Source organism: Rhinopithecus roxellana, chromosome 9 (genome assembly GCF_007565055.1).
Source record: "Rhinopithecus roxellana isolate Shanxi Qingling chromosome 9, ASM756505v1, whole genome shotgun sequence".
NCBI classification, from domain to species: Eukaryota; Metazoa; Chordata; class Mammalia; order Primates; family Cercopithecidae; genus Rhinopithecus; species Rhinopithecus roxellana.
Window position 1 is genome coordinate 106,393,184 of NC_044557.1, and position 27,305 is coordinate 106,420,488.

Below are 27,305 nucleotides of genomic sequence, written 5' to 3' on the forward strand. Positions count from 1 at the left end.
CTCAGCACCATTTGTAAGTCTCTCTTTTGTCAAAATAATTTAGATCAACTTTAAATTCAAATAGGCAAAAGCCGTCTAAGCCTTGGAAATAAAAAGACACATGTCACCAATACTCTATTCTTGACACTCAGATTCACCATTTTTTTGACCCTAAAGATTTCCGTCGTCAGAGACAGGCTTTACACAATTTTAGACAACCAAGTTCTCTGAACTGCTTTGCTTATTAACTGTCCCTGCCTGGTCATTACACTTCCATGTGTCAGATTCATCCTCTTCATTCCTTACATGTCTGCATTATAGCTATTGTCCCCTATAAATTAAAAATGAGTACTAAAATGTTTGAAAGTCATTTGAAGGTCAAAGTTTCATCATTTAAAATGGAATAAATTCAAAAATTTGCACCAACGATGTATGTCTATCTACCTCTCAAATTAGTAAGAAAAAACTTAATTCAGTGCATACAGAGAAAATAGTCACTTATGCACCACATAAAGCAAAATATATAACATTCCTCTAGAATTATTTGGCAATACTGAATGTAAACCTTAATAATTTGCCTACCCTTTGAAAAACAAACTCTATTTCTAGGAATTTATCCTAAGGAAATAAACAACTATGCAAAGATGTATGTTAGGAATATTCACAAAAGCATTATTTATATAGCAAGCTATCTAAATATCCAAAAACATAGATTAATTAAATATGACCTGTTCAAACCAACAGTAGAATACTATGGGTGTATACAATGACTTCGTAAAATTTTCTTTAATGACATGGAACGAGATTCACAATAAATAAAATGAAAACAGCAGGCTACAAAACTGCTTCTATTTGTTGCTTTTAAAATGCATTGACAAAGACTGTTAACAACGGCTATCTCTTGGTGGTGGGATTATACATGTTTTTTTTTCTTTTGGCTAATCTGAATTTTCTACATTTTCTACATTAAATTTTTACAATAAAAATTTTATTTTATTTAAGGAAATAAAAGATTCTAGGACTGTAGTAGGTAGCAGGTGGTTACCTCTTTTTCATCCCCAGCCAGGTCCTCTGTTAGAGGAGCATAAAGGATCAGGTAACCTGAGGCCCCAGGTACTGCATCCCATTTGACTCGCATGCTGTTCTCAGTCACATCATATAGTAGAAGGTCAGAAGCCATGGGTAAAGCAACTGCAAGAGATTTTTTTTTTTTAATGTTGAGCCACTTACATATGTGTCCTTGAGAAAAATGAAATTATCAAGAAATAAGATTGACCATAAGAAGGAAGAAAGGACTTAAGAATAAATTGCAAGCTCCTGCGTTAAACAATGCTGATGAAAAACAGGAAACATTGTTGTTTTCAAATATGGTTCTAGACCCTTCCTAATGTGGCCCTGCCTACTCTTCTAACCACAATGTCAAGTTCAGGACTTTGCTGACATTTCCAGCTCCTTGTACACGGATCTATGAGAGTGCTTACAGTCTTTCATTGCACTAATCTGCTTGCACATCTTCGGTTTGCGTTCCCACGCCCTACTACACTAAAACATCCTTTTTCTTTTATTTATTATTTTTTGAGACCTGTTCTTCCTCTGTCATCCAGGCTGGAGTGCAGTGGTGCAATCTTGGCTGCAACCTCCACCTTCTGGGCTCAAACAATTCTCCCACCTCAGCCTCACAAGTAACTGGGACCACAGCGGCGTGCCACCATGCTCAGCTAATTTTTTTATTTTTTGTAGAGACTGGGTTTCGCCATGTTGCCCAGGCTCACTAAAACATCCTTGAGAATAAGGATTGTCACTAAAATATTTCTGCAAAGTGAGGGCATTAACACTCATCTGACAGATCGTTGCCAGGGATAAATCCAATAGATTTCAGAGAGTGATGATGACAGTGCGTGGCGCATTGTGATTAGTGTTGTTTACACTGTTATTGTTCTATCAGAGGCAGATTTTTTAGAGCAGTTTTGCATAGTGCCTCGCATGTTATAGGAACTCAATTAATATTAGAAATGACTACAAGATGTTCGATCTTTTTTAAAAAGATTATCTCTTCTCATGATTCTGTGTACATGTGCATGTGCGTGTGCATGTGTGTGTGTGTATTATGTGTGTATGTTGTCATTGTGTGTTACTATGATCCTACCAAGGAAGGGAATTATTAGTATTCAGAAGCTTGTTTTACCTACAATGATATGAACAATGAAGATAGCAGTAACATAATTTCCTTGGCATTCTACTGGGCAGGAGAGCTATGGAGTTTTTTCTCTACTTCTACTGACAAATTCATGGACAATTCTTGGTTCATAGTAGGCATTTATTAAATGCTTATTTAATAAATGAATGAATTTTTTTGTACTCTTCACCACCAAGATTGCTCTTAAACCTATCAGAGATTTATAACAACTTTTTCAAGACATAGCACCTGCAAGACTACAGCTCTAGCATGGACAAGTACCACATATAGCACGACAAATGTCTTCTATGAATTTGATTGAATTTGATTCAGGATGTCTATCAACATGACCTGAGCAGAATTTCAATTTAAGAAAGGCCCCCTAAGCAGCACTCCACAAAGTTAGAAGTGGGGTAGAATTAAATACATACGTGTAGTTTCAGTTCCCCGTAGGCCTTCACTAGCAGTGTGGGCATAGATTGCAAAGACTGCTATCTGATATTCAGTTAAAGACATCAAGTTTTTCAACACTATGGAAGATACACTTCCATCTACCACCACCTGTTTAAAGAACAGTTTGAGTAATGAGAGCATGGAATATCTTACACACAGAATTGAAATCAAAAAGCAGAAATATCTCCAGCAAGAATATTTCATTGAATATTTTCTTGTTGGTGCCACATCCTCCTTTCCACTGTGGCAGTCAAACGCTCTTTGAATTCCTACATGAAGTGATGCACCTTTTATGAAATGTGTCCAGAAGTCCCTTGTTAATTCATATCTAATAGAAATAACTGTGTTGATACCAGGCTAATTATTATCCTATTTACATCCACTTAATAACAATAAACATGATATTTTTCCATAGAGCTTTGGGAAGCATTTAAAAGATTTATTAGTCATATAAAATAAAAGAATCATTGGAAGCACTCGGATCTCTCTCTTTTTTTTTTTTTTTTTGGTCCAAATGATTTAAGACTCCACAATCTACTTCTCTAATGCTTAAAAAATATCATAAATCCTACCGTAACACAGAACATTGTGAAATATGCTGAGGTCAGTCAGAGGTTAGAACAACAAAAAGAAAAAGAAAAAAGAATTTCATTGTGTTTTAACATGCTCCTTGTGAATTGTGGTATCAAAGGTAGGAAATGGGAAGGATCCAATCATCTGGCAATAGGTGTTCTCGCCTGTGTTAGCCAAGCCATAAAAAATGCTGGCCACAGCTGCTTTATTATGGCTTTTCCATTGCACTCATCCCTACAAATGTCCAGGAAACTCCAAGGCTTGGAGGCCTAGTCCATATATGACCACGTACTTTGGAATGCACAGACTTCACTGAGGCAGAAAGCTCAGATCACTCCCACGCAGAAAAAATGCACAAATAGCAAAAGGGGTCCTGGCCAGATAATTAGCTACTGATACCTTTTACTTTAGAACTTACTAATTTTAAGAAGAAAAATACATTGTGTTAGAAAGTCATACATGACCAGTTCTGAGCGTTATTTGGAGAGATGAAAGATGTAATTGCCATAACTCAGAGATATGGGAGAACAATATGAATAAGTGGAAATGCATTTCAGTCAAATTCTTTAAAATGTCTGTGACAGAATAATCTTATACATAAATTTCTGCCTTGTTCTCACTACTGTAGAAGACTTGAGAGAATAAAAAGAATGGTTGAAAATACTGTCTCCTTATTACCTCGTCTGGTTTTCCACCCCTGGTAGGATAATACACAACTCTGTATTTTTCCACATTTCCTGGGGCGTGAGTCCAGTTAACCATAAAGCTTCTGGCAGTGACTTCAGAAGTAATCAACTCTGTAGGCGGCCCAGTGATGGCATGGGCTGAGGCTAAATTAAAGAAACACATCAAATAAACCTCTTACCCAAAGTTATTTCTTATGACGCTAAGACATCTCATTAGACAGAAATAAATACTGATTTTATGCTGCCTCTAAGATTTTCCTCTTTAGGTAAGTTGATTCAGTTATCCATTTGTTCATTCAAACATTTAAATGTCTATTAGGTGCCAGGTACTACACTAAGTTATGAGGATACCAATCTTAAATTAGATGTAGTTCTTGACTCCAGAGAACTTTCTCAAATTAAGGTCACTGTTAATAAATAATAAAAACAAACATTAACAGCTGGGCATGGTGGCTCATGCCTGTAATCCCAATACTTTGGGAGGCCAAGGTGGGTGGATCACCTGAGGTCAGATCAGGAGTTCGAGACTAGCCTGGCCAACATGGCAAAACCCCATCTCTACTAAAAATTCAAAAATTAGCTGGGGATGGTGGCAGGTGCCTGTAATCCCAGCTACTCGGAAGCCTGAGGCACAAGAATCGCTTGAACCAGGAGGCGGAGGTTGCAGTGAGCCGAGATCGTGCCACTGCACTCCAGCCTGGGGGATAGAGCGAGACTCTGCCTCCAAACAAACACACAAACAAACATGAACTAAGCATGTGTGTATTGAAAGGTACTCTTCAGAGTCTTTAGAATTTTTTTTTTTTTTAAATCTCATCTACCTCTCCCTAGTTCCTATTACTGTTCACACTTCGTATGTGAGAAAATCAAGGCACAATGAAGTTAGCTAACATGACCAAGGTCTCACAATTAGTATCAGAGTTGACATTGATACCTGGGCTTGACACAAGAGTCTGTGTTTTTAAGCATCAGAGAACACAGGCTCTATAGTAAAAATTTCAGTTCAACAAGTGACTAATATCTAAAAATGTAAAAGAAGAAAAAGCAACTAACATATACTAAATGCCCACTATGAGCTCAACGCTACGTAAGCATTTTTTCGTATGTGTTACACATGTTAAAGCAAATGATTCTATAAAAATTTGGGACATGCAAAATCTAAGTGGAGGGGGATACAATATGTAAATGATAATAACGAGGTTAAACTTTAGAATTTCTCACACTTCAAGGGCACTCACTCAAAGGGACTTTAATAATCTCAATTTTTAAAATACTGTTTTGAACACAAACTATGGCCAGGAACTTTATTACATGCTGTATCATCAACCACATGTAGACTATTTTGGAAAAACTGAGCTCTAAAGTAGCTTCACTTTGACGCTCAGAGAAATGTGTTCAGGATCATACTGCTTGGATGCCCAGCCCAGCCCCATGAGATCTAGCCTGGGGAAAGGGGAATGATGACAGAGAGAAGGACATGTAGCCAGAAAGAACCATTTCACACTGGTTACAACAGAGGCAGCAAATAAAACCAGACTCTTCAAAGAAGACTTGGATATTACCCTCTTCTCAGATTACAACTCTATAAGGCAAGCGTAACCTGCAGACCAGTGATATTGTGAGGGGCAAGGCTTAAAAATCCATGATGGATTTGCTCCCAGAAAGAGAAGAGCTGTGCTTTACTCTAGTCCTTTTGCTGAGTATAAGTAAAAACTCTGGAAATTATATCAGACAAGCATAAGAAGACGCTGAAAAGTAGAAAGAAGAAGGTCAATGAGTGCAAAACTACAGGGCTCGGGAGCTCCCAGCAGTGAGCTCTCACTTCCTTTTACTCATATATCCCACACATGGAGCTAAAGTATCTGGCAACCCAGAAACACCAACAGATACAGACTAAAAATTGCTAACAAAATCGTCTCCCTCTAGCAAAGGACCAGGAAATGGCCAGCCTACCAAGACTGAAACTTTTAAAACATTTTTGGCAATAACTGTTCTACTGCAGTTAATCAACACAGAAAAAAACTGTGGCCACACCTTTACCCATGCCAGCAAAGGCCTAGTGGGAAGCCAAAATTTCCAGCCTTTCTTGGCTATAATAGGGTGCCCTAATATCCACCCCAAGCCCCTCATGCCAGCTAGGGTGCTGTGAGAGGTCAAGCAGAGAAGAGATATTCATCCCTAGCAGATGGTAATGAATCTTTTCCCCTACAATCCTATCTGTGATATCAAAGGAGACCACATGAAGAGCCTGCCTGGACCCTCAACCCCCTCCCGGGAGTAATAAGGCACCATTCCCCCTCACTCTGTGACGGTGTCAGAGGAGACCTAGCAGTGAGTCAGGGCTTTCACCACTGTCCAGTAGCAAGGAGGCCACTCTTAATGAAAACTAAACTAAACAAAACATGCAACTGGGATATGATCCAGCCATTGTACTACTGGGCATTATCCCAGAGAAATGAAAACTTATGTTTGCACAAGAACCTCTACATGAACATTCACAGCAGCTTGATTCATCATAGCCAAAGGCTGAAAGCAACCCAGGAGCCCCTCGACGTGTGAGTGGTTAAACAAACTGTGGCACATCCACATCATGGAATCTGACACTCAATTAAAAAGAAAGCGCTGTTGACACGTGCAACAACTTGGATGAATCTCCAGGGAATTCTCCTGCATGAAAAAAGCCAATCCCCAAAGGTTACATACCACATACCTCCATTCACATAATATTTTTGACATGAAAAATATTGGAGATGGAGTAGTGGTTGTCTGGGATTATGGAGAGAGGGAGAGGGATATAAGTGAGGGTGCCTATAAAAGGTAACAGGAATGATCCTCGTGGTGGAAACGTGCTGCATCTTGCCTGTATCAATGGCAAGCATTCTGCTTGTGGTAATGTAATTAGCTTTACAAGATTTTGCCATTGGGGAAGCGAGTAAAGAACACACAATCTTTCCATGTATTATTTCTTACAAACTGTATTTGAATGCATAATCATCTTAAAATTAAAAAGTTTAATTTTTAAATAAAAGTAAATGTTACATTATGGAGAAAATCATCTTGTGTTTAAAGAGTCTCTCCTTCACCTCCACAAAGCCTGCTAATATACTCCCTTTTCTACTCTGACGGCTCGGGTCTTAGGGGAATAGGGGGTCTTCAGAAAGCCAACATGAAAAATGAAAAGAATTTTCCCAATTCACGATAGGCTTGTGCACCATAATACTGACATCCACAGGACTGCTCTGTCACTCACTTTACCTTTAATTTCTCTGTCCTGTTCTTCCACTCTAGAGCAGACAGTCCTGGTCAGACTCTCCACAACCGTGTGCATCAGGTCGAATTCGGCAACATTGTACACATGAGTGCTGTCCGGTTCGGAGGCGATCTCCTGCAGTTCATTCAAATCGGCGTTTTTCACCCCTGACACAGAGGACAACAGGAGAATGGTGACCTTTATGCCCCCTTGGAAAGAGTGACTGCGGTGGGCCTGATCTGACCCAGTCAGTCCATCTTCACTGCAGTCAAAGCATCATCTGCTACTTGTATATATATATTTACAATGCACACACATGAAATAAACGGATGAAATGAAAAATGTCATCTTATATCTATTATATAACACAAAACAATAGCTCGGATTCTACCAAGTTATTCATATAGAAAGAAAATAAGCAAAAAAAAGGGAAGAGCGAGCATATGTACCACTGACAAGATGAAAGCTATTATGTGCTTGTGTCCCGGTAAACAACACTTGGGACTCCCGCAACCCCATCTGAGAGGCTGCTTCAGTCACCCTGCCTCGTTCTGGTGGACTTGCAGTCTTGGATTTGGTTATAGGCGTCTGCCACTTTAAAGAGGAACATTTCATATCAGATTGCTTTTTACAAAAAGTCAGTTGCAGAATCATTTTTAAATGATTAGATACTAATTTTACTCAATACATCGTAACAGGAACATGACTTAATAAAACTAACTTCTGTTTTGCATGAATATGGCAGAAGCATTAGTAATTAAACCAGCATCCTAAACTATCAAAGCTTCAGGTTTAAGTTTCTATAAAATAAGTTTACTGAAATTGAGAAATACTGCTAGAACAAATATACATATATATATATATATATTTGAAATTATTATTATACAGCATTAAGCCAAGGAGAAAGCTAGGGAAAATTATTTTTTAACATACTCAAATACAATTTGCTGTCTAGTAACCACTGCAATTTTACTAATGTAAATAGAAAATTTCTGGTCCTTCCACAGTATCCACTGAATTCCACGGTCAAACACAAAGATGGGTGTCTGGAATACAGCAGGGACTAGAATAGGACAGAAAGCAGTGACCACAAACCCTTAAAAAAGAGTTTGATCACCGTGCCCCCAAGCACCATAGTAAGTGTTTTCCATACAATAACACCTTTAATCCTCACAACCAATCCTATGAGTTTAGAACTATTGTTCCCCTATTTCATACTGCCTCTCAGAAGACTGCACATTAAAATGACTAAATATTTACCAACAGTGTTAGAGATAGGAAAGGAGAGGCATAAGGTTAAGTTTTCTGGGTGGGAAGGTAGATTTCCCTTCCCCAAGCTTCATCAAACAAGGAGGATTTCTTTATAATCCCCATCGTTTCAATCATCAGAGGGCATTAAAAGGAGGTTCTATAGAAGCAAGGAAGAGAAATTACCTGGGGCAACATGAATTACTTCTTAGATGGCTGACTGTGCCAATTAATTTATCTTTCAACCCCAACATATTGAGCAACAATGCGTTAGTTGTCTCTGAACTATTTGCTTTAGGAGGTTGCAGGATAATAAATACTGCTGATTTCCAGGTAATTTTCAGAGAAGTCTAAATCACATCTGGATGAATTTACTTAAAGCTTTGCTTAAAAACTCACCTATTTATCATTAACAAGAACAGAAAATGGAGAATAAACACATAAATTAATCCTCCATTAGTTTAAGTCTTTGACAGAGATTTCTTTTATTGGACAAAAGGACAGGAAAACAAATCTCTCTGATGGTTCTTGCCTGAAGGACTTCTACAATTGCTTCTAAAATGTACATCTGAATTAATATAACATTGAATGCATGCTGGAGCAGTGCCAATAATGCTTTTTTTGTGATATTCAGTTGAAACTGACAAGTTTGGACTTATATAGGAATATTCTGGGAAAAATAGACCCAATTTTGCCTCTCCCTCACCTTCCCAAATAAAATAGTTTGACTGTTGCAATTGCACAGAAAAGAGAGGAAATGGTCATCATGACTTTGGAGGAAATTGTTTTGTAAGGATTTTGCCTTGTTCATCTTTGTACCCCAACAACCTCCACAATGCCTGGTGCATAGTATGTAAGCTAAAACTTCTTGAATTAAGCATTCTAGAAGCCACATTGTGAGTAGCAAATCTAGGATAGGGTCTTAAGATTTTTTTTTCATTGATAACTCTAAAAGATGTACTGTTAAATTTCAGGGTAAGAAATGTTCCTACAGAGCAAGTTTAACTCAACTCCTAGGACCAACTTCACATTTTTCTTTACATGTGAAGCACCATATGGTTAAACTCATTTATTGCCCATTTAAATTCCAGAGGTGTGCTGGTACATGTGGTAAATATTTAACAGTCAGATTTCTGCCCTAATTTATAGTGTTTGCCAATTTCTGTAGAATAAATACCCCCACTGTAGCTTATTCCAGACGACCAATATGAGGTCACAGAATGCAGACTTGGGAAGAGATGTGCACAATTGGCTCTTGCAAACTCGCATGAGCTGGCTCCTGCACACCACTGAGCTATAACACCTAGCTCCTCCTGCACCACACACACATGCACACAAAATAACAAGGTTCTAATTTACCAAAACAAAGTTCGAACATAATACATTTTTAACTTTTTCCTGGGATTTCTTTGTTCTTTCTTCTGTAAATGAAAAATGTAGCAGTAATGGCTGTACACATCACTTACTTGAATAATAATAATACACCTCTCTTACATGTATGCTTCATGAATATTTTTATTTTTAATACTATCGGTTATAATGCTATCTTAGAAATTCTTTAGAGCACTAACTTATTAAACAGCCATTTACTGGATACTTTTTAAGTGTCAAGCACTGGGATAGGCGATCAGGATGAAAAGGTGAAGAAGATACAACCTGAACCTCAGGGAATTCACTGCTTGGAGATGCTGTAGGAATAAGGAAAAGAAACAGGAGGGAACACCACAGTTTCCACAGCTTCTGCAGCTGTTCTTAGACTGTACTTGGCTACATACTAGTAGGAAACAAGTTCTGAATAAATGATCAGAAACATCCTCTAATGAAAAATTTTATATATATATATGAGAAAACTTTTTGGGATCTTTCTCTAAGGGAGAGAAACTTAACCAATATACACAGAGGAGATATTCCTGTGGGCTTACCAGTAGTTCTCAACCCCGGAGAATGATTTTAAGATACAGATCTGGGTATGGTTTCAAAACACGTATTCCCAGGCCCCTTCTCCCTGGATAGTTCAATTTCACAGCAGTAGAAGTACTCTGAAATATGTAGTTTTTATGCCAGCACCCACTATAACTGGGTATGCAACTCCAGGGTAGAGATTACTCTCTTTTGATAGAAGAAACATCTCATGGGAAGTTCACAAAAAGAAACATGCACCATCTTTTTGATAAATGCAGAAAGATAAATGCATTTTATTTGGACTAAAGACTCATCACAAATAAAATAAATATGTAAAACATAATAAAAGGGACCATTCATGATAACCAATTTCAAATGTCTTCAGAGCCCTATTAAGGAATTTGCTCTTATATTTTGGTTTGTATTTCAGTGTTGCTTGGGAATCAGGCATTTTTTCTGCTGAGAAAGTTTGTTGTTCTCTACTAAATAGAAGGCCTTCCCGTTGCCAAAGAAAATGTTAACATTTTAATCAACAGCAAAGTTGCATCATCTAAATATTTTGTAGTTATTCCAAATGTATGCTATATATATATACACACACACACACGTGTGTGTATATATGTATATATATAAGCATATATATATATAAAAGCATATATATATATATATATATATATATGCTGTTTCACAGAAGAAGGATACCTTATAAAGAGTTAGTTTCCGATAAGAACTACTACAAATCTTGAACTTTGTGTCTTCTTTACGTAGTTGCAGGATTCTAATTCCTTGAAAACGATAAATTAGATTCTTCCTATACTGCCAGAAAAGAGATAGCTATGACCCTTAAGAGAAAGTCTTGACTTATTAAACAGTAACAAACATATACCTGGCCTTTGCATGCCACTTTATGCTTTTTGCAGCAATTTATACCTGACACCTCACTTAGAAATCCTCACACCATGGGATACATGACAGCTAGCATCACTCCCATTTGAACTGTAAGGAAGCTGGGCTCAGATCCCAGGGCTGCCTATGGCAAGGGCCAAGACTAGAAAGTGCTCAGGTCTCCTGGCTTTCAGTGAAGTGCATTTCACATTACATATTGTTTTAAGTGGTTGTGGGTCTATGCCCTTAGTTGAAACAAGACTAAAAAGAGCACATACCTATGGCAAACAGTTCTACACCAGACTCACGAAGGTTTCTAGATGGTGGAATAATGTCATCCTGGGATTTTCCATCTGTGATTAAAATGCCGATTTTGGATACTCCAGTCCTTGATCCTGCTTCTGGTTTGAAGCTATTTTCAAAAATGTAGTTCAAAGCAAGACCTTGTAGAAAACAAGGAAAAGTAAACACCAGCCATCTCTAATAAAAAGTCTCCTAATTCTCCAAAATACGACCACAAGATGGGTAACCTATTGAGCCACAGGAGTCTTTATTACATGTGAATCTTCATTTTTATAATAACTTTGTCTTTCACAGATTCAACAAGGAACTAAAATCCACTGGAATAAAGGTAATAAAAATAATTAAACACTGCATTCTTTCAGAAACTAGCATTTATAAAGAACACTGAATTCATGGCGAATGGATGATAATAAATATTGTGTACAAGCAGATCTGAACCTTTATAATTTAGGAGAAAGCAAGAATACTCACACAGTAGTGCGTTATCATTAGGTTTTCAATGTGTTCGTGATATTCTAAGGAACCGAAAAATCCCTCTCTTTGTTTTTTAGGAGTAGAAAGGACAGATCTAAAATCATTAATATACTCCTGCCTTTTGAGTATGACACTTTCCATCCAAAAAAAATAAGAAATGGTGCAATATTGTTATAGGATTTGTGTTTAATAAATTGTTTGCTGCATAAAAATCAACAACAACATCTACAGTGTTTCATCTGAGCATCTCTAGTATGTACCTGTGGTAGGCAATACATGTTGAATATCCACTACTAAATCCTTGAGACCAGAATAGTTTTGGATTTCAGGTATTTTTGGATTTTGGAATATTTGCATTATATTTTCTGGTTGAGCATCCCAAATCTAAAAATTAAAAAACCGAAATGCTTCAATGAGCATTTTTTTAGCATCATGTTGACACTCAAACATTTTGGATTTTCAGAGTTGGGATGCTCAGCTTGCAGCATGTCTCAAGGTTAAAATTTTTACAAACCCTTTGTGATTGTGCCATGGAGGATTATAATGTAAATATTCTTATATTCATCATTCATCAAAAATACTGGGGAGCCAAAGATCCGTATTACTATTAACAGAGAGGATCTTGACTTTTCAGAAAATTGTATCATAATATCTTCATGATAACTATTGATTGCAGAATAAGGGCAAAGAAAATATCTTCTTTGAAAATAAGAAGAGATTTGTTTCTATTTAAATAACAGGGTGGAGGATGGCAGAAGAAGAAAAGCAGTGAAGAGAGTAGCTGACAAAAGTTAGACAGCTACTCCACTCTGTTGGTCTCAGGGCTTGCTTCATTTTCTCCTAACCCAACCAAGCCCTTCCTGGGACATTAGAGTCATAGAGTAAAAGGAATGAGATATCTGGCTTTAACTCAATGCTGAATTTGGGAAAACCATCATCAGAGGATCCTAAGTGCTAGTTTAATTAAAACATTATGATAACACAAAGTGGCAAAATGAGGTAATACAATTATTCTTCAAAAAGATATGTTGTTATAACATGGATTGAACAAAATATACCTGTTAGTGTATTTCCTCCTTTATATGGGAGGTTTCGGACAGCTTCAATCACCTCATCTTTTGTGCTAAATGCATTCAAGTGCCATTCTATTCTGGGGTCGCCACTATACTGTGCAAGACCTGGAAAAAAAGATTAGGAAACTCACCAGGAATAATGGGTTACTCAAAAATGTAGTGAGCTACTCAAGAAACTAGAATGACGAAAGGCCTCATCTTTGCTATATATATTTGGCCTGGCTATAAATTTTCAGAAAGACTTGCTGAGTAAGATGAATTAAAGGAATCAAGTTAGACATATATGGGGTTTGAGGGAGTGTACATATTTTCTAGCCATTTATAAATGAGTACCCAATTAGGTACTTGGCATTAAAAAAAATCTGATCATGTTTGTAGACAAAAGGCCTAGATTTATTTGTTGTTGATTTATTCTCAAAGGAGTGATTTTTCTTAATGGCTATTTAAAAGTTAAACTAGGAGACTTTGTTTAACAAAGATTTATTATTTTTATTTTTTGTAATATTGCTCAAAGATTTACAACTTTTTTGCTTCTTATCTGGGCTAGAATTAATTTGGCAAAGATTATCTTGTACTATAAAATGACTGCCAATTTTCTAGTTCAGCATTTTCCTAGATTTAGTTATTTCTTTTAAATAAAAAGAAAACTGCTATGCAATAAATTCTTAAACCAGCTGTAACTTTTAAAGTTTTATTTTTATTATTAACAGAGAAGACCTTGACTTTTCAGAAAATTAAAATATGTTCAATAATCAACTGAATGACAGTGTCATTGCAAAAATTAGAAGGAATAAATATTTATTGATTGAAACATGTGCTTTGGAGATGATGAGTATTCTGCAATCCTGAAAGTCACTTTGTAAGGAATTTTTGAAATTTCTTAAAACACTTCCCAGCGGTTTTCCACTGACAGCTGACTGCTACTGCTAATAATAGAAATTATACCAATTCGTGTCTTCTCTGAGCCCACATCGAATGCTGTAACCAGGTTTTCCAAGAAAAGCCGAACCAGTCTGAAGTTGAATCTTCCAATACTCCATGAACCATCGACCAGGATTACAATGTCAGCAATCGCTGGAGTTTGACAGACAAATTTCACTTCTGCAAAGCACAAACCAGAAAAGCACATGTGTTACTGTCACAGCAACTTCAAAAAGAGCCCATCTTAACATCTTTTAGACAACTTAGTGCTAAGAATACAAAAACATTCCCATAGGAGCGGCCATCTTTTTACAACTCTTCCCTTAAATGTATTTTACTAGAAAAAAAAATGTGGTAACGGTTGGCAGTAGAGCCAGTGCTCTGGAAATAGTTAGGAAAATACTGGGCAGGTTCACACCATCCTGGCAACTCAGGCTTCTGTGTATTTTAGAAAGTAGTGTCTGTGCAAAAGCATCCAGCTCTGGGCTTTCGCCTGTTGATTCTTTCCAGGAAAGGTCTTAGCAACACCAGTGTGTGCCAGTCAGCCAAGATGGGAACACAGCCAGGAGGCAAAAAGACGGCTCTCCTATCCTGATAAATTTATGCTAGAGGAAGTGATAGGAAAAGAGAAATACGGGCTTTCTGAATTCAAGGAAACGTTACAGCTGCATATTTAATCCAAGAAAGGTACAGAGACTTTTTCTAAAGAAGGAAGGGCTTTTGGAACAAGATAATTGGAAAAAGGCCAAAGAGTTTCCTCAAAGTCAAACGTTTTTTGCATATTATGTATATGTGACAGTAAATTTTGTTCCTAAAGATCATGTAAATAATTGATTTTTTTAAATGGCTCAATTAGGATTCAGGACAAAGATTCAGAAGAGGATGCCCAGTGGCCATGGTACCTATGTTTTACCAACAGAGAAGGCCCCACTCACAGCAATGCTGTCGAAATGCAGAGGGCATATGGCTAAGCCTCTACAAAAATGGAGGAGGCTGCCTGATCTAGGATAGATCTGTGCTTCTTTAGGGGAAATTCACCATTTCTATTCACACAGAGCCAAGACACAGGAATATTCTCCAAGTGTTTCACAAATCCTTAACAATATTGAGATGGTTTGGTTGTGTCCCCACCCAAATCTCATCTTGAATTGCAGCTCCCATATTTCCCACGTGTCATTGGAGGGACCCAGTGGGAGGTAATTAAATAATGGGGGCAGGTCTTTCCCATGCTATTCTCAGAATAGTGAATGAGTCTCACAAGATCTGATGGTTTTATAAAAGGGAGATTCCCTCTGCACACGAGCTCTTGCCTGCCGCCATGTAAGATGTGCCTTTGATTCTCCTTTGTCTTTTGCCATGATTGTGGGGCCTCCCCAGCCATGTGGAACTGTGAGTCCACTAAACCTCTTTCCTTTTTAAATTACCCAGTCTTGAGTATGTCTTTATTAGCAGCGTGAGAACACACTAATACTTTTAGTACCTACTGCAACATTGCTTCGTACTCTAGTCTGTGCTTCCAAAGAACTGCTTAACTTTGCTGAATTTTCATATTAGGACTAGAGATCATTAAGTGTGTTTGGCGGGCAGAGAGGTTTTGGGGGTGGGTTTCTTGTATCCTTTCTAACTTCTTGCTGGCTTAGAAAAATCTTTGTTTTTTTTTTTAAACATATATAATGAAAACCAAAATACAGAAGTGTTCATAAACAAGTTGAATATGCCTTTACCTAAAAAAAATATATATAGTTGAACTACTATGGTTGGCATAGGCAGTTTAATATACGTGTCTCTGCACCTACCAGGCCACATTTTGCTTAAAGGATCTTGATTTTTTTCCAGATATAAATATTTATGGGATACCTAGATGCTTTTACCAGAAGGGGAAAAAATGAATTTGCCAGTGAAATACTCCAATATTCATTATGGAATCTAAACAGTACAACTCAACCCAAAGTTTATATATTCACTTTCTGGCACCAGATTCCCTTTCTTAATCACCAAATGCAGAGCCATCAGCTGGTAACTTTGTATTTGGGAGTTAGCCCTACTGTACCACACTAAGAAAAAGGCTAAAATGGAATACTATAAAAAGTCACGGGATAAAAATTAATTTGTTTTTTGGACATAACCAGGGAAAACTGAAGTCTGGTTAAGCTTCAAGAACCCATTTTTCTCTGTTTTTATGGGGGAAACTTACTCTCAAATGGAGAGTAGTTTTCTTTATTTTCCAAAACTACTGGGGATATTATTTCACTTATAAATTAATTGGGAACCACATGGATAGGAGCTTAGAAAGGGAATCCTTTCTGCTTATTTAAAAGGTAGGTAATGAAATTGGTATTTTCTGGTTTAAAAAATAATTTCCAATAGACATGTTCTGTTTATTTAGCTCATTCAAGTCAGAAATGACTTGGAAACATAAATTTTGTATAGCTCCTAAGCAAGATATAGAACTAATTGACTATAAGTCAAAAGATTGATAACTTTAATAAGACTAAAAATTTTTAAGTTGGTCATCAAAAGACATCTTAAAGAAAATAAAAGCATAAGTGTGGGCTATGGTCAAGGTCTTAGATTTTGGGGGTAAGATGAGCTTGGGTGCTTATGACATCATTAAAAATTACTAAGTAAGTAACTAATTAAAAGAAGAGGGAAATAATCCTATCGAGCATGCAGAAAGCATTATCTAGAAAAATAATTTGAATGTTTATGTCACATAATTTAAACACCGAAAACCTTAAAAGCAAACTACAACTTGGCATATTTCACTTGAAATTAAGATTCATAGGAAGATACTTTTTTCAACAATTTCAAAAGTCAAAACCTATCACTGGTTTTGTACTACGAAGTATGATTTTTGTTGAAGATTAGTATGGTACGTACTCACTTGAGAACTGTAAAAACAATATTTTTTCTTGTGTCCTAAATCCTGGTTATCAACTCTAAGACATATAAACACAATGAACCCTAATGGCTATTTCCATCAAAATGTACACACATGCAATATTTGTCCCATCAACAGGTTTTCCTGTGCCAGGGGCAAACAGCTGTTTGTATATTTGGTACAAAGAGGTAATTTAAAAGCTGCTGTGTTCAAGTTCCATAATCATGTATCTTAACCATAATTCCAGTGTTACGGTGAATCTTTTTAAAGAAATGCATTCAAATCATTGTCTTACTATAAGCAGGAGCCCAGATTAAAAACTGAAGACAACATTACTCTCCACTGGCAAACACATTACCCATTTCACCATTCTTAGAGAGACACCAATCAGGAAGAAAATATTAAGTACCATAAAATGTGTTAAAAATCAAGTGGTAGAAAAGAAAACCAGATACACCTGGGAGCCCAGGTAAATGTGTAAAACCCAGCAGCTAAATGTAGTTTAAATCTATAATACAAAGAAATGAGTGCATAAGCCTTTATTGCTAAGATAATATTCCAAATTAATTTGTAAAATAAAATCAATCCTTTTTGCCTGCAAGCCTGTATTTAAAATTAAAGCAAAGGGACAGAGGAAATGACCTCTTGAACCATATTTTAATTCAGCTCTTAAGTTTACATGGGTCTTATCTAAAATGCAACTCTGAAAATACAGGGGGTGTTTTAAAAAACTTTAAGCTGAACTTAAAGAAAAGCACCCAATATATAGCCTAGATTACAAAGATAATAACAGTTTGATGTCACAGATAGAATCAAAAGGAACAATTGCACAAGTCCAGGAGAAATGATCCCCTTTCTCTTCTATATTTTCTGGAGTTTTGTGCTGAGAAGAGTTGGAAGAACTAGTGATTTCTTAACATTCCATATTTGGAAATGATGTACATTATTATATTAAATGTTAAGTCTGGGTGTGGAGGCTCATGCCTGTAATCCCAATACTTTGGGAGGCCGAGATGGGTGGATCACCTGAGGTCAGGAATTCAAGACCAGCCTGGTTAACATGGTGAAACCCCATTTCTACAAAACTACGAAAATTAGTCGGGCATGATGGTGGGTGCCTATAATCCCAGCTACTAGGGAGGCTGAGGCAGGAGAATCGCTTGAATCTGGGAGGTAGATGTTGCAGTGAGCTGAGATTGCGTCATTGCACTACAGCCTGGGTGCAGAACGAGACTCCATCTCAAAAAAAAAAAAAAAAGTTAAGTCTTCCACACTTATCTATTGATTTAGTCCTCACAACAACTCTATGGAAGGGGTACCATTATTATCATTCCCATTTGCAGTCAAAAAGTACGGCATACAAGGACTGTGTGATTTGCCCAGGGTGTCACACAGCTAAGAAGTGGCAAATCTGGGATTTGAAACCCAAGTAATGTGTCTCCACAACCTATGTAATGTGTCTCCACAACCTATGTTTTTAACCACAGGGCTATATACTGACTTCAGGAAGGCACTCTATGTTACGCAAATTTAGAAAGCAAGGGGGAAAAGCTCATAACATAAAGCAGTGTCTCTGCTGGGCTTGCCCCTGCTATGTCCACAGCTAATCTGTGCTGTTTGCTAACATTTCCAATTATTTTTCTAGAACATTTTTCCCTCCCAAATAAATGCACTTTCATATTGAAGTTGCCCATGTGAAAAGCATCCTTCTTCCAATAATTTTACACCAATTTTATTGTGTTACTGACATCATGAGAAACTCCAAACCCATGTTTATTCATATGATGTTATGCAACTAATTTCCTGGATGAAATTTACTTATTTATTGAAAATCTATTTAGTGTTTATTATGTACCAAGCACTATTCTGAGCAACTGGAAACACAGCAAAGCCCCCAACTTCTTGCAGTTTAAATTATTTTATTTATTTATTTATTTTTGACTCTTAACACCACTCCATGATTCAATTCTTAGTGAAAGGAAATAGACTATAATAAAGCAACATAGGTTCAGATGCAAAAAAGCGCTTTATAAAAGTAAACAAAATCATACAAAAAGTAACTCTATGTAGGGGCAAGGGGTAATGTTACTGTAATGGCAATAGTATGAAATTACCAGATTAAAAATCTTCCTTTTAAACCATGTTATTGTTTTTGTTCTAATGGCATTCAAATTAAACACCCAATTATGGTTTATATAATGAAATGTTTACAATGCATTTTTAGATAAAGGTATTTATCAACATAGTCAGTGAAGATAGAAAAGAGGGAGCTGATAGAAGATAACTTTTTCTGCCAGGTAAACTCCTATTCATCCTTCAAAACCCAGGTCACACTTTACCAACTTCATGAATCTTTTTCCCCTCTCCTCAGATGAGACTCATTACCTGCCCCTCTTTATTGACTTTGGATTTGTACAATTTGTTGTGCCCATCACACTGGAATATTATGATTGGCTTCCATTTCTATCTCCCTGACTATACTGTGAACTCCTTGACTGGGGAGGGCTTTTGTAACTTGCCTTTTTAGCCACTTTATCTGGCTCATCTCTTGACATATAGTACATCAGTGTAGCTAAAGTAAATTGAATTGTGTTGTTAAAAAATAATTCCTATGTTCACATAGTTCACACTTCCAGTAGGACACTAGAGAAATGAGCCATGATGGCTCAATTAAATGTGTTCTCTCCTCCTGCCCTGCCACACTACCGCATTGGGAAAGTGGATTACAATTATTTAGGAATCAGGGAGATTGTATCAAAGTGGCCTGCCTTCCTTGATGCTTTCCTAATGCTGGAGGCTAAATTGAATGAAAGGAGAGTGTGTACTATTTTTATTCACCCTGTCTTAACCTCAGTGAGAAAACCTCACAATGATTTCACTACAACTGGTCTAGGATTCATTTAGGAGCTTTGAATTACTTTGTTCTATGCCACTAGCAAAATATCAGGCTCAGCCATTCATCACACAAGACATTTGAAGGAACAGTGTGGCCACAGAACGATTTTTCACTTAAGTCTCCTGTGAGGTTACATTCAAGTTTCCAAACCAACAGCAAAAGAAAATCCCTAAGAATTTGGTACAGCAGAACTCTTGGAAGATCACTGTTAACATGTAGACATTGGCTCCAGCCACACTACTGAAGGTATTTTTATAAAAAGATTTAACATCATTTTATATCGCCAAAAACTCAACGAGAAACCTTCATTCTGAAAGGGTTTTTCAATACATTGACAAATTCTGACTTTTACAACATTCCCATGAGAAGCCATGTTGTCTCCATTTTTCAGAAAATTAAATTGAGGGCAGGGTGTGGTGGCTCACGCCTGTAATCCCAGCACTTTTGGAGGCTGAGGTGGGTGGATCACCTGAGGTCAGGAGTTTGAGACCAGCCAGGTCAACATGGTAAAACCCCATCTCTACTAAAAATACAAAAAATTAGCTGGACATGGTGACGGGCACCAGTAACCCCAGCTACTTGGAAGGCTGAGGCAGGAAAATTGCTTGAACCCAGGAGGCAGAGGTTGCAGTGAGCCAAGATTACGCCATTGTACTGTAGCCTGGGCAACAAGACCAAAGCTTCATCTCAAAAGAAAAAAGAAAAAAAAGAAAATGAAATTGAGATTCAGAGAGAACAACTGACTGACTTACAGGTTACTGGCAGAGCTAGGATTGGATAACAGGTACTTTTTTCTTCTTCTTTTTCTCTTTTTAGAGACAGGGTCTCACTCTGTTACCTAGGCTGGAGTGCAGTGGCGCAATGCTAGCTCACTACAATCTCGCATTGCTGGGCTCAAGTGATCCTGCCTCAGCCTCCTGACTAGCTGGAACAATAGGCACATATCACATGCCCAGTTAATGTTTGTTTGTTTTTTTAATTTTTGTAGAGATGGGGTCTCACTATGTTGCCCTGGCTGGTCTCAAACTCCTGTGCTCAAGTGATCCTGCAACCTTGGCCTCCCAAAGCACTGAGATTACAGGTGTGAGCCACCACCACTGCACCCAGTCATGACAGGTCTTCTAAATGTTTGGTCCAATATGCATTTTCCAACGTATTACACTATCACTACCATGGAAGTTGTCCTCACAGAATGCAACATAGACGGTTACTGCCATAGGAGATAACATCAGAAACCATCTATATAGGGGATGTGCAGCAAGGGGCTCATTTCAGCTGTGTCTGGAATTTACATTAATCTGAGTGAGGTTAATACTCATTTAATCCAATCGTGGGTGGAAATGTACCTTTCAAAGCCTCCCTGACAGATGCCTGCCCTATCTAAAACAGTATTCCCATGACTCACTCCTTTTATCCCTGTTTTATTTTTCTTCCTAGAACTTCTGACTTCCTAGAAATATATTATACAGTGTGTGGTTAATTTCTTGTGCCAATTTGTCTAGGCCATGGGGTGCCCATACATTTGACCAAATGGATGTGTCTATGAGAGTATTTCTGGCTCATTTTTGTAGACTGAATAAAGCAGATTCCTCTCCCTAATGTGGATGGGCCTCTAAGGGATTGCAGACTGAAGAGAACAAAAATGCTGAGTAAGAGAGAAGCCTGCCTGATTGCCTTGAGCTCATACGTTGTCTTTTCATGCCTTGAGACTTGAATTAAAACATTGGCTCTTGGGTTTTGAGCCTGCCAGTGTTTGGATTAGAACTTATACTATCAGCTCTCCTGGTTCTCAGGCCATTGGATTTGAACTGAAACTACATGGTCACTCTCCTGGATCTCCAGCTTGATGACTGCAGATTTTGCGATTTCCCAGCCTCCATAATCACGTGAACCAACTCCTTATATTAAATCAATATCTCAAGCCAGGCACAGTGGCTTGTAATCCCAGCCCTTTGGGAGGTGGAGGTGGGCAGGTTACTTGAGGCCAGGAGTTTGAGACCAGCCTGGCCAATATGGTGAAACTCTAACTCTACTAAAAATACAAAAATTAGCCAGGTGTGGTGATGCACATCTGTGATCCCAGCTACTCAGGAAGCTGAGGCACAAGGATCGCATGAATCTGGAAGGCAGAGGTTGCAGTGAGCCAAGATCACACCACTGCACTCCAGCCTAGGCGACAGAGCGAGACTCTGTCTAAAATAAATAAATAAATAAATAAATAAATAAATAAATAAATAAATAAATAAATAAATCTCTCCAAACACACACACATCACAAACACATCTCACACATACACACACACGTTCCTTTGCTTCCTTTTTTATATTAGTAATTATGAAAAGCCTATTTTAGTGATAGCTTTCATCAGATGCTCTGCATACATCATTTTCATCTAAGTCCAGTATTAATCCTATAAGGTAGATGTTCTTTCCATTTCATAGAGAAAGAATGGTTAAGTAACTATATAGGTTAAAAAACTTGCCCACCATCAATTTGAATCTGGGTTGGATTCAAATTCAAACCCAGAACTAACTCCAAAGGCTGAACCATTCAACTCCCATCACAGAAGAGAAGTATTTTGGAGAAAGGAAGGGAGGGAAGGAAGAAAGAAGGAAGGAAGAAAGGAAGGAAAATGTGGACAAGCCTTGCAATTAAAGATAGCATGAAATCAAAGCCATACACATTTGTCCTATATTCAACCTGGGATGAATAACACCACGACAACTTACAGGAACGTGAAGCCCGGTTGCTGCGTCACAGTCAAAACAACATTCCAGCTGTCACTTAGAGCTCTATAGCTTAAGAGTAGCTAACAATCCTGTAAACACCACAGGCATCACATTTCTCCTCTGCTCTAAACTGGAAGGGGACTGGGAGAAGACATGACAGCTGTCTTCAAATATGTCAAGGGCTGTCACATAGAAGAGGGATTAGGAGGATTCTATATGCCCAGAAGGAGTGTGTAAAGTGACAGATTTCAACTCAATTAGACAGGATGTCCAAAGATGACTGTCTTGGGAAATATTAAAATCTCTGTTAAAGACAGCAGATGCAGGACAACCCTTGAAGAAATGGCTCAGGAGCCTCTACCATCCCATGACTGGTTGAACTGCAGGACTCTCAAAGTGACCTAAATTTTAAGATTATTTCTTCCTTCCTCACCTACCAAATTAAGCCTAAATTGTTCATTGTACTTTCCAAAGCTCTCCACTTGACCCGTCCATGTATATTTCCCAATTCCTCCCAATACAATTAGTCTTCTTTCTCCCAACTACATTCCCATCTCAGAAACTTTTGACTCAATTTTTATTCCCCCATCTCCTGTAATGTACCCTCTCCAAACTCTTCCTACCCTACCACAATACAAGATACCTAAAACAGATTTTAATTCCTTTGAAAATATGTGATCCTTCTTATATATTTTTATACAAAGTTTGCTTTAGGCCAGGCATGGTGTCTCATGCCTGTAATCCCAGCGTTTTTGGAGGCTGAGTCAGGAGGATGGCCTGAGCTCAGGAGTTTGAGACTACCCTGGGCAATATGGTGAAACCCTGTCTCCACTAAAATACAAAAAATTAGCCAGGCATAGTGTCACACGCCTGTAGTCCTAGCTACTCGGGAGGCTGAGGCATGAGAGTCACTTGAGCTCCAGAGGCGGAGATTGCAGTGAGCCGAGATCGCGCCATTGCACTTTAGCTTGGGCTACAGGATGAGACTCCACGAAGAAGAAGAAGAAAGAAGGAGGAAGGAGAGGAAGGAGAAGGAGAAGGAGAAGGAGAAGAAGGAAGAAGGAAGAAGGAAGAAGGAAGGAGAAGGAGAAGGAGAAGGAGAAGGAGAAGGAGAAGGAGAAGAAGAAGAAGAAGAAGAAGAAGAAGAAGAAGAAGAAGAAGAAGAAGAAGAAGAAGAAGAAGAAATTAAGTTTGCTTTAAAGTTTTATTGGTACAGTTGCCTAGTTGTTTCCTGATTTCCTGAAGTGAATATTGACCTAAGAAAAAAAAAAGAAGAAAAATTTTAAAAAAATTGTTTGCTTTAAAGTTTTATTGGTACAGTTACCTAGTTATTTCCTGATTTCCTGAATTGAATATTGACCCAAGGGGGGGGGGAGGGAAGAAGAAGAAGAAGAAAAATAAAAAAAAAATTAAGTTTGCTTTAAAGTTTTATTGGTACAGTTGCCTAGTTATTTCCTGATTTCCTGAAGTGAATATTGACCCAAGAGAGGCTATTTTATCTGATCACTTGTATTTTAAAATGAAATTTGCTCAACTTCAGGAGCCAGTGTATCATATTCCCATTTATTTTCAGCTCTGTATATAATACTACATGATCTGGCTATATGTTTACTTTGGTCATTTAAGGTGATTTTCACAAAACTCAACTCAATTATCCCGCTTACTCCAATCCATTAACAATGAACTGATCCTGACATTTTGCAATTTCTGATGCCATGACATCTGCTTAATTTGACAACAGTCATCCCTGCAGCTATAGAGACAAGATACTCAATAGAAAATTCTTAGACAAGGAGGAAGTTACAAGTCAGAGAAGCCCAAGCATTCCTATGGGAGACTCACTCTGCCAAAATCAATAGCAGTCCTCATAGCTGTAAGGTATCCAACCGTTTTAAAAAATGATATGTTACAAGTTCTTTTAAGAATTAAGACATTTGAAAACTTATTTCAGACAGAGTTAAGAATTCTTACCACTGGAGAACAAGTTGAGAATAATAAACTTTGCTGGAGGCCAGAGGAAAAGTGTCAAAATTCTTCAAAACTATCTCATCAAGGGCAGTGAGGGAGGAACTAGAGGAAAACTGCAGGTCTAATGCTAGGAGAATTTCATCTGATTGTTGTCAGGAGTGCATAAGCATAACATTTTTTTGGCGGCGGCGGGGAGTGTCACTCTGTCTCCTAGGCTGGAGTGCAGTGGCGCGATCTCAGCTCACTGCAACCTCCGCCTCCTGGGTTCAAGCAATTCTCCTGCCCTAGCCTCCCGAGTAGCTAGGACTACAGGTGCATGCCACCGTGCCTGGCTAATTTTTGTATTTTTTTTTTTTTTTGGTCATGTTTCAAAAAGAAAATGTTATGGAATGCTCAGAGAGCAGAAGTGAGGGGAGAAAGGGGCCAAAATTGCAGGAGAACCTTTCTGTAATACATGTGTTGCATTAGATCAATGTTTCTCAACCATTTTTAGTTATCACTCCCATAAGCAGTCTTTAGATATTTTTTCCTCATCACCTCCTCATGAAATTTTAAAACCACAGGTATACCATATAGCTGTTTATGTATGTATTGTGTATTTATACTTAACACATAAAAGAATTAATATTTTCCTCTTTCACTCCCAAAATAAATTTTTGCCCATTCAAGGATATCACTCCCATTGAGACTGCATGTGTTACATCATTGTTTGTAAAAGAAAATTGTTTTTTACTGAAACCCAGAGCAACTTAAGGCACTATTTTAAAGGTGATCTTAATGGTCAAATTATACTCCATATGGTTGAAACTTTATTAAAAATTCTTCAATTTTTTCATGATGTGGCAGAAACAAGTTCATCTTAATAGTGCACATTTCGGAGATAATCTAAAGAGAATTGTAAAAGATTTTAAAGCTCCCCATAGTTGACTTAACTGTGTTTGCCCAATTCCATTATCAATCCAGATATCTCAGTTAGGGCTAATACCATCCTTGCAGCTCCTGGTGTGGCCAGGCAGATTCTTTCATTTCCTTGTTCACCACAACTGGATCAGAGATGGGCACATGAATTAAGCTGGACCAATCAAAACTGTTCTTGAGATGTTTTCTGAAACTAACATTAAAAAGGCTTCATGGCCCACCATGCAGTGGCTCATGCCTATAATCCCAGCACTTTGGGAGGCTGAGTCAGGCGGATCACTTCAGGTCAGGAGTTCGAGATCAGCCTGGCCACATGGGGAAAACCTGTCTCCACCGAAAATTAAAAAATTAGCTGGGCATGGTGGGGCCCATCTGTAGTCCCAGCTACTCAGGAGACTGCAGGAGGAGAATCTGTTGAACTCAGGAGGTGGAGGCTGCAGTGAGCAGAGATCGCGCCACTGCACACCAGCCTGGGAAACAGAGTGAGACTCTGCCTCAAAAAAAAAAAAAAAAAAAAAGGCTTCCTACCACATGAGATTGGGGTTGCTCACTATTATGTAATTTGGGAACCTGGAACTCTGTGGGGGTCTTCATTGCCACTGTAGGAACCCTACCTAGAAATAAAGCCATCCCAGAGGAAGGCAGAGCCAGGAGATGGAGAAGCAAGAGAGAGTAACTGATACTGGATTGAGACCCTAGGTCCAGCCATGCTTCAGTTACATGAGCCAGTACAACTCTTTTTGTACTTAAACTAGTTAGAGTGTGTTTCTACTGAAGCGAAGGATTCCTGACTAATATGCTGTCTAGAATTTTTCAGTAAAGGTAGATAATAAACTAAGGAGAAATGAAGTATAAAAAAAGAAGAGAAATGAATCGCACATAGACTCTGAGAAATAAAACAGTATTTCAATTAGCTCTAATGAGGACCGATAAATAAATGGTGGGAATTCCGAATTTTATAACATAAATTGGATTCTTACATTTAAGTGAAAACATTTAAAATATGTTACAGACTAGTAGTATTCCCAGTGGAGAGGAATCATATCTTATCTCCATTGTCATGGTTTCAACTAAGTCAATTAATACTACTTTTTAAAAACAGAGGTTTTGCCTAGGTTTTCTTCTAGGGTTTTTAGGGTTTTAGGTCTTATGTTTAAGTCTCTAATCCATCTTGAGTTAATTTTTGTATAAGATGTAAGGAAGGGGCCCAGTTTCAGTTTTCTGCATATGGCTAGCCAGTTTTCTCAACACCACTTATTAAATAGGGAATCCTTTCCCCATTGCTTGTTTTTGTCAGGTTTGTCAAAGTTTAGATGGTTGTAGATGTGAGGCGTTATTTATGAGGCCTTGGTTCTGTTCCATTGATCTATATATCTGTTTTGGTACCAGTACCAAGCTGTTTTGGTTACTGTAGACTTGCAGTATAGTTTGAAGTCAGGTAGTGTGATGCCTTCAGCTTTGATCGTTTTGCTTAGAATTGTCTTGGCTATACGGGCTCTTTTTTGGTTCCATGTGAAATTTAAAGTAGCTTTTTCTAATTCTGTGAAGAAAGTCAATGGTAGCTTGATGGGGATAGCACTGAATCTATAAATTACTTTGGGCAGTATCACCATTTTCATGATATTGATTCTTCCTATACATGAACATGGAATGTTTTTCCATTTGCTTGTGTCCTCTCTTATTTCCTTGAGCAGTGGTTTGTAGTTCTCCTTGAAGAGGTCCTTCACATCTCTTGTAAGTTGGATTCCTAAGTATTTTATTCTCTTTGTAGCAATTGTGAATGAGAGTTCACTCATGATTTGGCTCTCTGTTTGTCCATTATTGGTGTCTAGGAATGCTTGTGATTTTTGCACATTGATTTTGTATCCTGAGACTTTGTTGAATTGCTTATCAGCTTAAGGAGATTTGGGGCTGAGATGATGGGTTTTCTAAATATACAATCATGTCATCTGCAAATAGGGACATTATGACTTCCTCCCTTCCTATTTGA

General features: G+C 37.8%; 1 protein-coding gene across 3 annotated transcripts in view; it reads right to left on the reverse strand.

The window, feature by feature from the left end:
- Positions 1–27,305, reverse strand: part of COL14A1 (collagen type XIV alpha 1 chain) — a 256,610-nt gene that overhangs the window by 173,664 nt on the left and 55,641 nt on the right. For all 3 annotated transcript variants that reach the window (XM_030938097.1, XM_010381456.2, XM_030938098.1), the window contains exons 6-12: positions 13,948–14,103; positions 12,988–13,107; positions 11,431–11,595; positions 7,123–7,284; positions 3,860–4,011; positions 2,587–2,716; positions 1,025–1,170 (exon numbers count right to left, since the gene is read on the reverse strand). In XM_030938097.1, coding sequence (XP_030793957.1) covers positions 1,025–1,170; positions 2,587–2,716; positions 3,860–4,011; positions 7,123–7,284; positions 11,431–11,595; positions 12,988–13,107; positions 13,948–14,103 — 1,031 coding nt within the window. The remainder of the gene's footprint in view (positions 1–1,024; positions 1,171–2,586; positions 2,717–3,859; positions 4,012–7,122; positions 7,285–11,430; positions 11,596–12,987; positions 13,108–13,947; positions 14,104–27,305) is intronic.